This window comes from Phalaenopsis equestris, unplaced genomic scaffold (assembly GCF_001263595.1).
Source record: "Phalaenopsis equestris unplaced genomic scaffold, ASM126359v1 Scaffold201446, whole genome shotgun sequence".
Lineage (NCBI taxonomy): Eukaryota > Viridiplantae > Streptophyta > Magnoliopsida > Asparagales > Orchidaceae > Phalaenopsis > Phalaenopsis equestris.
This window is the reverse complement of record NW_018221210.1, coordinates 12,355-26,553: the sequence shown is the minus strand read 5'-3', so window position 1 is coordinate 26,553 and position 14,199 is coordinate 12,355. Positions and strand designations below refer to the sequence as shown.

The 14,199-nt window shown below is 37.5% G+C and overlaps 1 protein-coding gene across 1 annotated transcript in view; it reads right to left on the bottom strand.

Annotated features, from left to right (window-relative positions):
- LOC110036003 overlaps nucleotides 1-13,319 on the bottom strand; it is a 31,155-nt gene extending 17,836 nt beyond the window's left edge. Inside the window, exon 1 of the mRNA XM_020740347.1 lies at nucleotides 12,760-13,319. Within this exon, the coding sequence (XP_020596006.1) occupies nucleotides 12,760-12,892 (133 nt within the window). The 5' untranslated portion in view covers nucleotides 12,893-13,319. The remainder of the gene's footprint in view (nucleotides 1-12,759) is intronic.
- Nucleotides 13,320-14,199: the final 880 nt, after the last annotated feature.

The following is a 14,199-nucleotide window of genomic DNA, read 5'->3' as shown; positions in this document are numbered from 1 at the left end:
ATATCTTCTAAGTATGCAAAAGAGGAACTATGTTGGCTTCAAAGACATCACCCTCAATGGGAGATTTATTCTAGTTTCCTTAAAAGTTAAATTCTTAAGCCTCCTAATCCTTAAAATGAAGAAATACGTGGATGTGATATATGGCTGATGAAATAAGTTCTAATAAATTAAATTTTATTTAAATAATTTTCATTAAATAATATATCATATAAGTATAGAACATTTAGTAAGTTACTTGTTGAACAACAAATGATCATGTTTGTGAACATTAATAAAGAAGTTGAATTATGCTTAAATTTGATTTATTTAACCTTCAAGTTTTGAAAAAAATATTCAAACTTGTTTATTTACTAATTTAAAAAAGCATAATCGAGTATTAATCGAGTTAAGTTTTAGTTGTTCATTAAGTGCAATAAATGGAACCCAAAATTCAAGTCATAATCTAACAACGATGGGTAAACATTACGGAGTGAGGATTGGAGATCCTGATTAACCTAGGTTTGTATTTGAAATGACCAACTTAAATTAGAATGATTTCGGGCTTATATGTTGATCATACTATTAGGTTAGTTACTCAATCGAAATTCTGGTCTGATAAAGTGTAAATCTTAAGTAAAGTACAAAGTAATATTTTATTGATATACCTTTGGAGCATCTCTAGTCTTGTGCATACTTAACATTACATGCATCAGTTAGGAGAATGAAAAGACACTCGAGCTTTCAAAGGCATGCAAGAAGGGAGAAAGTTGGATTTATCCTTAAATCGAAGAGGTGTTTATGTAGTCAATAAGCAAACCCCAAAATTTATCTTGTAACCAATCAACAACGGTAAGCATTATGGAGCAAGGATTGGAGGGACTTAATTAATGATTAACTTTAATCAGAATAAATTTTGGATTATTTTAAACTGATATAATTTTAAGTTAGTTCCACAATCGATGGAGACAAGGCCTGCCACTATTTCCTGTGTTTGTTTGATTCCCTTATCCACCTATGGATCCCTCCTTTAATGGCTTCAAATGAAGCTTTGTTGATGTAACAAGGCAATCAACATAAAGAAAAGATAGGGGCGTAGTTCATGGAGTCTACTACTAAGCACATGATGTTGAATCATATGTTTTATATGAAAACATACTAGATCACCTAAAACAATTGGAGTCGTATATCTTCTAAGTATGCAAAAGAGGAACTATGTTGGCTTCAAAGACATCACCCTCAATGGGAGATTTATTCTAGTTTCCTTAAAAGTTAAATTCTTAAGCCTCCTAATCCTTAAAATGAAGAAATACGTGGATGTGATATATGGCTGTGATGCAAATCCGGAAGGGAATATGGAGGCGGATATCAACACAAAGGTAAATCCAGAAGGGTGATAATTTAATTCCATAATCCATGCAATCAAAAAGGAGTTTTGGAAAGTTCACGTTTTTGGAAGTTAATTACTTAAATTCTATATTTTATTATGTTAAGTTTATTGCTTTCATAATTTGAATTTCTAGTTATTGTTTTCTCAGTTTGATGGGAAAATAATATTTATTGCTTTCTTAATTTAATTTCCTAGTCATTACTTTCCCAGTTGGGATGGAAATACTGTTATGTAATTTGCTATTTAATGGAGTAATGAGGGAAAATGAGGCAGCTTTAATTTGGTTGTCAATTCAACTTTCTTTCAATTACCGTTGGTGAGTGTTTCGATACTGTAGAATGATTATGCATTAGCCATCTCTTGAAATCAATGAGATATTGTCCTTGAGGGAAAGACACCAAATTGGTATCAGAGCGGGTTTTTCTACCTCAAGGAATTCAAATATTTCATGTCGGTAACCCGTAATGGTAACTCTTACAATATGTCAAATAACTAAAATCAAAATATTGATCTAGCCCAAATACAAACACAGATCACCCAACTGGCATCTGTTCGGAAACAGATCATTCATAAATTGGAAACCATGGAGGAGCGTCAAATCCGAGATGAGTTTGTACCGCATAATAGGAGGATGCGTGGGGCTCCTCCGGAAGCTGAAGTAGACGATAATGAAGAGGATGAAGATTCTAGGGGATTTGGTGAGCGTGAAGCTCTCTCTAGACGAAATGGTCGTGAAATTCTCAGGGGATGAAGAGGGCGTGGCTTTGACTGTCACCCTCGTGATGAACTAACCAAGGGCATGAAGTTCGATATTCCAGACTTTCTTGGAAAATTAGAACCCAATGCTTTTGAAAATTGGTTGACGGCTATTGAGAATTATTTTGATTGGTTCTCTGTTTTCGAAGATAGAAAGGTACGTTATGTCCGTATGAGATTAAAAGGACATGCATGAACTTGGTGGAGTAGCGTGGAAGAACAAATACGTCGTACTCAACGAGCGTCAGTGTCCAACTGGGAAGAAATGAAGGAGCGGCTAAAGGAAAAATATTTATCTGTTAACTACGAGCAAATGATGTTTGAAGTGATGCTGCAACTAAGGCAAATAATATTGATTGTCGACCAATACACAAACCGTTTTCATGAATTGATTGTCCGCAGCCAGGTGGTGAAAAATGAACAGCAAACTCTAGCTCGATATCGCACAGGGTTACGTAATTAGTTGAGAAAAGAGATTCTAATAGCACGGATCCTAAATGTTGATAAAGCTTACCAATTGGCTTTACTCGTTAAAAAAAATTGAGATTCTCCAACGGAAGACGCATGTCATCTACGGATCCCAAACAGAAACGAAAGCATACCAGAAACCATCTCTACCCATTGACCAAGGTAGACACGCCATGGTGGGTGACCAAAGAGGAAAGTCCAAACTTATGTGCGACGGACCACAATGCTATAAGTGCAAGGGGTTTGGACATTTTGTTGTAGTATGTTCTACGAGAGAAAAAAAAATTATCCTTTGTGTGTGAAAAGGAACTTTGATTAGTGGGCACCGTAGATGGAGGGGAAGAAACAGAATACGAAGCAAGCAACAGCGAGGATCTAGAGCAATTGGGAGCAACTGATTTGCCCAGTTGTGTTATTCACCGAGTTTTGACATGTACTAAGAAAAATATCCAAGGTGCTGATCTTGATTGGAAGCGCACCAACATTTTTCATACCCGAATGGAGCATGGTGTTCGTGCACTAAATGTAATAATTGACAACGGGAGTGGAATGAACGTGATTTACAGTGATGTAGTGGAACACTTGGGTTTGAAAACTGAAAAAACACCCAACCCCTTATCGAGTAAGTTGGGTTAAAGAAGTTAACCCCATTTTAGTTACGCATCGTTGCTTAGTGAGGTTCACAATGGGAAAAAGTTATTCGGATGAGGCCTGGTGCGATATGGTTCCCATGACCATTTGTCATTTGCTATTGGGTTTACCCTGGCTCTATGACATAAATGTGTTGTATGACGGGTATACCAATTCTTACTCCTTTAAATTTAATGGCAAGAAATTTGTTTTAGACCCTTTGTAGATCTCTGAATTTGAAGCACAACCGAAGCAAAAAAAGGTAGAAGTCGTTCCAGTGTTAACCATTCAGCAATTCACTCAAGCTCTAAAGGAAGAACAACTAGTAGTGAACCGAGAGGCTAAACAGGACGATAGTATTATCCCCAACGAATTTACAAAGATGCTAGAGAAGTTCCAAGACAATATGGCCGAAGAGATGCCAAGACAACTACCACCAATGCGAGAGGTACGATATGCCATTGATTTAATTACAGGTTCTTCTCTGCCAAATCTACCTCATTATCGCATGAGCCCAATGGAAAATGAGGAACTCAATAGACAAATTCAACACTTGCTTGACAATGGTTTCATACGAGAAATTCTTAGTCCTTGTGTCGTGCCATTTCTACTTACGCCTAAGAAGTATAATGCTTGGAGGATGTGCATCGATAGTAGAGCAATTAACAAAATAACCATAAAATATCGATTCCCTCTCCCACAACTGGACGACTTGCTTGACCTACTAAGTGGCGCATCCGTCTTCACAAAAATTGATCTTCGTAGCGGGTATCATCAAATTTGAATCCATCCCAGAGATGAGTGGAAGACGACATTCAAAACAAAAGATGGATTATTTAAGTGGTTGGTTATGCCTCTTGGACTAACCAACGCACTAAGTACATTCATGTGTGTTATGACACAAACACTTAAACCTGTCTTAGACAAATTCGTAGTCGTCTATTTTGATGATATTTTGATTTTTAGCCATTGTTTGCAGGACCATTTAGACCATGTTCAACGGGAATTAGAGACATTACAACAAGAACGACTTTTTATAAATCACGAAAATTGCTCCTTCTTAAAGAATAGGGTTTCTATTCTAGGATTTATTATCTCAAACCAGGGGTTTGAAGCCGGTCCTACTAACGTTTAAGCAATTAAAGGCTGGCCCGCTCCGCAAAATTTTTCTGAAGTACGAAGCTTCCATGGGTTAGCAACATTTTACCGACGTTCATACGGAATTTCAGTACCATCATGCCTCTAGGGCTGTTAAAATGGCTCGTTGTTCGCGTTCGACTCGTTAATTTGGTTCGATAAGTTAACGAGCCGAACACGAACTAAGATGTGTTCGTTCTATATATATATATATATATATAAAACATATATTAAGTAGTATTTTAAAAAAATCTAATTGATTACAATTCTACAAAGATTTATAACCAATTAAAATATTGATTAAGAAAATAGACTAAAAATTATTAAATTATATTCAAATGATGTTTTAATATAAATAACAATTTTTAAATCTTGCTCAAACTCTTATTGTTTTATGGCTACATTATTAGGGTTGTTAAAAGGACTCTTTATTCGTGAACAGGTCGTGTTCGACTAGTTAAGAAAACGAACCGAACACGAACACACTTTTTGAGCTCGAAATATAAACGAGTTGAACACGAGCTGAGCATGGCTCGCTTGTGTTCGACTCGTTTACACCCCTACATGCCTCCCATTACCGAATGTTTAAATTCCAGGAAATTTGTGGCACAAAGGCTGTTGATAAAGCATTCACTGGGATCAAAAGAAAAATAGGAGAAGCTTCAGTTGTGAAGTTGCCGAATTTTTCCAAAATTTTTGAAGTTGCTTGTGATGCATCCCACGTGGGTAAGGAGGAGTCCTCAGCCAAGAAAGCCATCCTATCGCCTTCTATAGCGAGAAGCTCAATGAAACCCGTAGGCACTACTCAACCTATGACATGGAATTCTATGTGTTGGTTCAAACACTTAAGCATTGACACCCTTATTTGATCCATAAAGAATTTATTCTTTTTACAGATCATGATTCCTTAAAGCATTTGAATGCTCAAAGTAAGTTGGACTCAAGGCACGCTCGATGGACGGACTACCTACAACAATTTGATTTCATCATCAAGCATAAATTCGAAATTGAGAATAAGGTAGACGACGCCTTAAGCAGGATACCGCACCTGCTGATGGTCTAGTCAGTTAATATTGTTGAGTTTGATAGCCTCAAACAGCAATATTCCACCAATAAGGACTTCAGTACTATATGGAGTACGCTCACAAACGGCAGGTCGCAGTTCCAAATGCATATTCTATCAAAGATGGATTTTTATTCCATGACATTCAGTTGTGCATTCCATGTGACTCCTTCAAAGAATTTATTATTTCAGAACTTCATTGAGGGGGCTTAGCACGACATTTCGGGTTTGATAAAACATTATCTATAGTCTCCGATCGATTCTTTTGGTCTTGACTACATCGTGACGTGCATAAAGTAATGCCTCATTATCGGACTTGTCAAATAAATAAGGGCACAAAACCGCAAGCAGGTCTTTATACCCCCCTTCCAATTTCAGATAAGCCTTGGTAGCACATTAGTATTTATTTCTGTTGGGGTTGCCCAAGACCCCACAATAACATGATTCCATCATGGTGGTTGTGGATCGCTTTTCAAAAATGGCTCATTTTATCCCTTGCCACAAAAATTTTGGTGCTTCCAAAACAGCGGCATTATCTTTACAATAAGTAATTCGACTGCATGGTATTCTAGCCACCATAATGTCCGATCGGGATGTTAAGTTCATGAGTATTTTTGAAAAACTTTATGGGAAAAAATGGGGACCAAACTACTACTCTCTGGTGTGTTTCATCCTCAAACTGACGGACAAACCGAGGCGACCAATCGAAGCCTAGGGAACTTTTTGAGGTGCTTAGTCACCGACCATGCAGCAAGTTATTGCCACATGCATAATTTGTTGTCAATAACTTTGTCAATCGCTCCACCGGATGCAGACCATTTGAAGTAGTCTATGGTTTTCACCCTCACACTCCATTGGACCTCCACCCTTTGGCGCTTCGACCGCGACCAAGTGAAGCTGCACTTGATTTTTCCAATTACATGAAGGATATTCACGCAGAAGTTAAGTGGCGCCTGACACTCAGCACAGAAGCATATATGACCTCTACAAATATTAAGCGGAAGAACAAGTACTTTGATGTTGGTGACATGGTTTTTGTCCGCCTCAGGCCCAAACGATTTCCTCTTGGGAGCTTCAACAAATTACATGCTTGGCTTGTAGGACCTTTTAAGCTGACCAAACGATTGGGGCCTAATGCATATGTCATCGAGTTGCGAGTTGACCACAGAATCAACCATGTTTTCAATATTGAAGATATTACTCAATTTCATGGCTCGGAGGAACAATTGGCAGCAACCACAAACATACTGGCTCAACAAGACACAATTATTCGTGTCCCTAAAAATACAGGCCCAAGGGATGAAATTGCACCATTACTCCATCACCAGTTTGTTACAAATCGGCGTGGAGGATATTATAAGTTTTTAGTTCAATGGAAGAATCATCCTAATTCAGGCTCTGTCTAGTTGCAAGCATCATAACTCCAACGTTTAAACCCACATATTTTTTCTGCTTACATTTAGCAAAACTTGTCGGAGTCAAGTTCTTCGGGAGAGTCGGCAATTGATGCAAATCCAAAAGGAAATATCGAGGTGGATATCAACGCAAAGGCAAATTCGGAAGGATGATAATTTAGTTCCATAATCTGTGCAATCACAAAGGTGTCTTGAAAAGTTAGCATTTTTGGAAGTTAAATACTTAGATTCTATATTTTATTATGTTAAATTTATTGCTTTCGTAATTTGAATTTCTAGTTATTACTTTCTCAGTTTGATGGGAAAATAATATTTATTATTTTCTTAATTTAATTTCTTAGTTATTACTTTCCAGTTAGGATGGGAATACAGTTATGTAATTTGTTATTTAATGGAGTAATGAAAAAAAGGAGGTAACTTTTCTTTGGTTGTCAAATCAACTTTCTTTCAATTACCGTTGGTGAATCTTCCAACACTATAGAGTGATTCTGCATTGTTCATCTCTTGAGATCAATGAGATATTGACTTTGAGGGAATAGACATTCTCCACCTCTATAGCTACAGTTCACATATCAGTCAGGAATAAACGTTTTCCACAGTGTTTCCCAACAACTTTGAATTACATTCTGCTAACAGATTGTGGAGAATCACAGAGTTATGAAGAAATCTTGCAAGATGAAAATTCAATCAAGTGAGAGATGGCCATGAATGAGGAGATGGATCCCCTGCCAGAGAATCAGACTTGGGAGCTGACAGAACTTTCGAGAAAGGAGGCATTGCACAATAAGTCAGTGTACTGGGTGAAGACTGGGTTTGATGACAATAAAAGGTACAATGCTAGACTTGTTAAAAAAATTGTCTATGCAGTGACAAAATATTGTCCATACAATGAAAGATGTAAGCAGATACATGAGGAACCCAGGAAATAACTTGAAGGTACAAAACTATGTTGACGCTGATATGTCGACTAAAAGTGTTGCTCTTAAGAAACTGAAGTTGTGCTTGACTTCAGTTGATCTTCTAGCTTGAAGGCAGGAGCTTTAAGTTGCAGGGCGGAGGACATCACGTTGAAGGAAAAGACGACACAACCAGTGGGAGATACAGTCAATGTCCCAGTCTCTAAATGGGAGAATTGTTGAGATTGGTGGAGCCCGGTCACCTGATGCTTAAGGCAGCAAATTAATTATTTCTTAATTAGATTCCTTCCCTAAATATCTTTTATAGCTTTTCTCTTGTAAATCCTGCCTCCTCTCCTTCCGAATTTGGACTCCCGCCAACTCTGATTTCCTTTGATGAGGGTTCCACCATGCACTAAATGTTGCAGAAGAATATTGGATATAAAGACCCTCTAGCAAACAAACTCCAATATGCTTCTTCCAAGCAGAATAGAAATTCTTAGCTATTTGCTTCAGGTGTGAGACACGAGAACAATAGGTGCAGGTGTTCGGTTCTCCAAAAGGCTTCCTCTCATGAGAGTGGCTTACGAATAAAAGGAAAAAAAGGGAATGCAACAACAAGTTTTTCTTTATTCTTCTTCTTCCCTGTCTTAAGGTGGAGAGAGGGAGATTGAGAGGAGAGAGATAAATTATTCTTGTAATCGTTGAGGCGATCAACAGTGTATTCCTCGAATAATAAAATCCTCTGCAGCTTCGTGGACGTACGCAATTTGTCAAACCATGTAAATTTGTGTGTTTCACTGTGTTTATGTTTTGCAATTTTCTCGTTCTAATTTTTGTTTTATTGTTGTTTTCTTTTCACAACAATTGGTATCAAAGCCTTAATTTGGATTTGAAGAAAGCGATGGTTGGAGATGAAGTAATGACATCAGAGATCGAGAAATTTAATAGCATAGATTTTTTTTACTAGAAGATGCAGATAGAGAACTATCTCTATGAGAAAAAACATCATCTTCCGTTACTGGAAAAACGATCGGAGAAAATGGATGAAGCTAATTAGAATATGTTGGATCGACAGGTTATGAGTGTTGTTCGATTAACTCTGTCGAGATATGTTGCCCACAAAGTCATCATGGAAATGATTACTACAAATCTTATGACAACTTTATCAGGTATGCATGAAAAGTCATCGACGATTAAAAAATATGATTGATGAAAAAATTATTCAACTTAAAGATGGCGGAATGTGTATTTGTTGTTCAACATCTGAATGATTTCAATACCATCACAAATCAATTGTCGTCTGTTAAAATTGATTTTGGCGATAAGATACGTATATTGATATTGTTTGTTTCATTGTTAAATAGATGAAAAGCCATGATGATGACAGTTAGCAATTTTACAGGTAAATCTAAATTGAAATATAATTATATTTATGATTTGATTTTGGTTGAGGATGTGCGCAGAAAAGATTCTGGAGAGATCTTGGGTTCGAGTTCGGTAGTAAATGTTGATTCCAGAGAAAGAATAGAGGACAGGGACTTAAACAAATGAAGATCGAAATAAAAGCATGCGAGAAAGAGCAATTTAAAATCTGGCAAGCAAGCAGTTTGTTGTAATTGTGGCAAAATTGGTCACATAAAAAAGAACTGCAGAAATCTCAAAAAAAATGAGAATGATAGCGCTAATGTTGTAACTAAAGAAGTACAGAATGCGTTATTGCTGACAGTTCACAGTTCTGTTGATGACTAAATATGAGATTCAGGGGCTTCCTTCCATACATCTTACCACCAGAAGTTGATGTGAAACTATGTTGCAGGTGATTTTGGGAAGATATATCTGACTGATGGGAAAGCTCTAAACATAATGGGGATGAAAGGAGTTGATATTGCACTCCCTAAGAAGAGCAAATGAACTTTACAAAAGGTCAGGCACATTCCTGAGTTGAAGATAAACCTCATTTCTGTTGGACAGCTCAACGAGGGTGGACATTCAGTAGTGTTCTCAGATAGCACCTAAAAGATTACCAAAAAAACATTAGTATTGACTTGAGTTAAGAAAACTTTTACACTGTATATGACTACAAGTTTAATTGATAATGTTGATACTATAGTTGCAGAGAACACAGCAAAAATGTAGCATTGCAGGCATAGACACATAAGTCAGAGAAATATGAAAGAACTTCAGTCCAGAGACAAGTTAGTAGAACTGAAGTCAGTTGATCTCGACATGTGTGAGAGTTGCATTATGGGGAAACAGAAATAAGTCAGTTTCTTGAAAATTGGCGTAGCGTCAAAGACAAGAAAACTAGATCTTGTACACAGAGATGTGTGGGGACCTTCTCTAGTAATATCTCTTGGAAGCTTTCGTTATTATGTCACAATCATTGATGACCACAGTAAAAATGTAAGATTTGTTGATCTACCAGAGGTCACAGTGCAGGACAATGATGGAAGTGATGAGAAGAATGGGTCTGGGGCACCCATTCATATTGTTCCGCAATCAGCTGCAGAGTCGTCCACCCATACAACTACAGTTCTCAGGTCAGTCGGGAACAGACGTTCTCCACAGCGTTTCTCACCAACCTTGAATCACATTCTGATGACAAATGGTGGAGAACCTCAAAGCTATTAAGAAATCTGGTAAGTTGAAAATTCGTGCAATTGGGAGCTGACTAGGAAAAAGAAGAAGCTGAAATTGTGCTCGACTTCAACTGGTCTTCTAGCTTGAAGAGGGGTCATGAGTTGCAGGGATGGAGGATACCACGTTTGAGGAAAAGAACGATGTAGCCAGTGTTCCGGTCTCCAAGTACGAGAATTGTTGGGTAACGTGGAGCCCGGCTCACTTCATCCATGTTTGGATTGTTCTTATATCATTGGCAATATATTAAATGTTTTAACATTTTTCTTTGTTGGATTCCTTACCGCTCCTTCCTAAAAAGGATCCTGCCTCCTCTGATTTGTTGTTCAGGATCCCGCCCGATTACTGTTTCTCCCGCCTCCCTCTTCACGAATTAAAAGGATCTTTTTAGTTGTGACGTAGGAGAGGAGTAAGAAGGCCAAACAAATAAGGGAATCGTAAGGTTTTTTTGGTTTTGACTCTCATTATTACATGCTTCGGCGTGAGGCTTACGAGTGTAAGCAAAATCGCAAGTGTATGCTCTCCCTTTGTTTCTCTTCTGCGATTGGCTCCTTGGGTGCTTCTTCGGCGTGAGATCTGACAAAAGAAGGGAAAAGGGTGAGGCCTCCTGAATCGAAAGGTGGTTGCTTGCCCTTTTGGTTTCCGCATTTTGATTCTTCGGCAGTGTTGTCGTACGGGAAGAAGGAATTGTATACAGTAGCTTTCCTTGGCTTCTTGCAAGGCTAACGAAAGACGTGAGAAGATATAAGGGTTAGCCACTCTTCCAGGTTATTCCTTTTCGGTTTCCTGTAGCCCTCGGTTAGCGAGAGTTCGAGAAATAGAGAATGAGAGGAGAGAAAATCTTGTAAGTCGACATGGTCGACGATGTAATCCTCAAGCTAATAAAATTCTCTACAAATTCGTGGACATATGCAATTTGTCGAACCACGTAAATCTGTGTGTTTCAGCTGTGTTTTTGTTTCGTGAATTTCTCGTTCTAAATTTTCACTTTATTACGGTCGGCTTCACAACAATTGTAAAAATGAGATATTGGCCTTAAGGGAAAGACACCAATTTGGTACAAGAGCCAGGTTGTGAAAACGACGGCATAAAGCTCATTGATCTCAAGAGATGGCTAATTAAGAATCACTTTATAGTGTTGAAAGACTCACCAGCTGTAACTGAAAGAAAGTTGAATTAACAACCAAAGAAAAGCTACCTCCTTTTCTCTCATTACTCCATTAAAGAGCAAATTACATAACTGTATTTTCATCCCAATTGAGAAAGTAACAACTAAGAAATTAAATTAAGAAAGCAATAAATATTATTGTCCCATCAAATTAAGAAAACAATAACTAGAAATTCAAATTCCGAAAGCAATATATCTAACATAATAAAATACAGAATATAAGTAATTAACTTCCAAAAATGCTAACTTTTCAAAACTCCTTTATGATTGCACGGATTATGGAATTAAATTATCACCCTTACGGATTTGTCTTTGCGTTGATATTCATCTCCATATTTTCTTCCGGATTTGCATCAATTCCTCCCTAACCGAGAGCTACAGGCTGTTTTAGTGTGTTTTTCTTGCTCGCTATATTGCCAAAGTAGAATGTTGACTAAATAAATGATCAAGGTGAGAGATTTTCACAGACAACAAATTGTTGGCCTCAAATAATGTTGCTCAACTATTCAAGGAAAGTAGATCTAGGAATATAATTCGTAGGAATCATTTCTACATTAAGCAACCAAAAAATAGGGTTCGGAATAACTCAAGTTGATCCAAGTTCGGCTCAAAGCAATTTGTACTAAGCCACAGGTTAGCTTGAGCCAATCTCAATTTGAGTAAGCATGTCGTGCTCATTAATTTCAAACTGAAAATGCATCAACTTGATTTCTGTTTCAGCTCAACCAAAGGCAAAAAAACTATCCTTATTCTGTCCACTGCGAAGGAGTTTTCCAATGGTTGAGTCAGCTTTCCTTCCCCACCTTTCCTAAGGCTGAATTTAGAATGTAACTAGATCTTACCCCACATCCACTCAGCCAATTCAGCCTACGGAAGAGAGTTAATAAAACATACTCCCTCCCAGACTAAACCATTCTCCACTTCACCAAACAAACTAAATTGAGAATCATAAATACTTTCCGGAGAACAACACTCTCGAGGCAATTCAAACATTTTCTTGGCTTTTATGTGTAAAATGCAGTTTAAAGAAGTTAATAATCCTGAATCTGGTATTTTCAGCAGATCTCTTCTCTCTTCAAATTAACCTTTGTTACTATAATTCATTAAAGGCAATCCTTCCAAATGGGACCAAAGCAAACATTCGAACCGGAAAATGTACCATAAAATACAATCAAATGCTTCGTAGTAAGGTTGAGTATATAAGTCTAAAAAAATCATACCTTCACGGTGGTTGAAAGCTATTTGCCGATCGTGGAAGTGTGGGATGGCGTCCCCGCCATCAAGAGAAGCGGCGTCGGGCTTTGGAATAGATTCGGCTGCCTCCTTCCTCTTCTTGTTTCGAGCCCTCGGCATCCTCAAGGAAAATCGAGGCCAGCGACAGTGGGGAGAATAGCTCCGCTGTCTGGTAACGGATTTAGAGCCGGATTTAACCTAAATCTTCCCAGATGGCCGGTTTGGACAAAATAAATCCGCGAATGCGATAAATCCGCAGTTCACGGATTTCGGCCGTAAATCCCAGATGGTTTCGGGTAGGGGCGGAGCGAAACGAAGAGAAAGATTGGAGTTTCGGGTCTCAGTACGTCGCAATCCAGTTGTTGCCTTCCCAGTTAGCTCTAATCGGATTGTATCGCGAGGGTTCAGACACAAAAGCAATAGTTTTGGCGAAACGAGTAGGGTGAGGGACATGAGCTAGAGTTTTGAGCAGAGAGGGGAAGAGTCTGAGAAAAACCGGTAGAGGGATAGTGATGCAGGCGAGGGTTGCGGCAGAGAAGGGAAGGACGCCTCGACGACGAGAGGGAAGGTTTTGAAAATTTGAAATCTGATTTTTTAAGAATACCCTGTTTTCTTTCTATTTTTTTATTTCAAATTTTAAAATATTACCTCTTTACTTCTAATTACATATACAGCGCTCAAATATTACTATTTACAAAACTAGCACACGTGTTTTAAAATTAGAAATTTTTAAAATTTTATTTTCTTAAATAAAATTGAAAAAATTATTTTTTAAAATGGATAAAATAGACACGTGACAGGAGAATTTTTGCCACATGTAAAACAGAACGTTGTGATTTCTCCAAAGATTAGCTCACTATGTCATTAAGCGAATGATTATCAAATCATCAAAGCATCATGACACAAATGTCTGATATGATACAAGATTGCATGATATATGTCGGAAGAAAACATGGCACAATAATAGCATTACATTATTTAGATACCTCATAAAACCACAAGTACTATCAAAATTTGTTTCAAGTTAAAAAAACTACATAAGCTAATAATGCCATATTATGAAAGTATTAGCCATGAGAGATGGCCTTCATGAAACAATGCAACACCACCAACACAAGAAGAGAAAAAAACATAGCACATACTTCACAAAAATGTATGTAATCCAACTGCTGCAATTTAATCATCTTGGCTAAAAAATATGACTTGCATTGAATAGATCAAACCAAATTACAAACGTTAAAGGAATTAAAAAAATTTTTGGAAGAATTCCTTATTTTCAAGAATTGATCACCACAAAAAATTTCTTTTTTTGCTTGATTACAAAACACACTCTCTCACTCGAACATAAATAAGTGAAAAATTCGCTCACTATCACTTCCTCACACTCACCAGTAACTTTCCACTCCCTATAAGTTTCCAGATGGCTT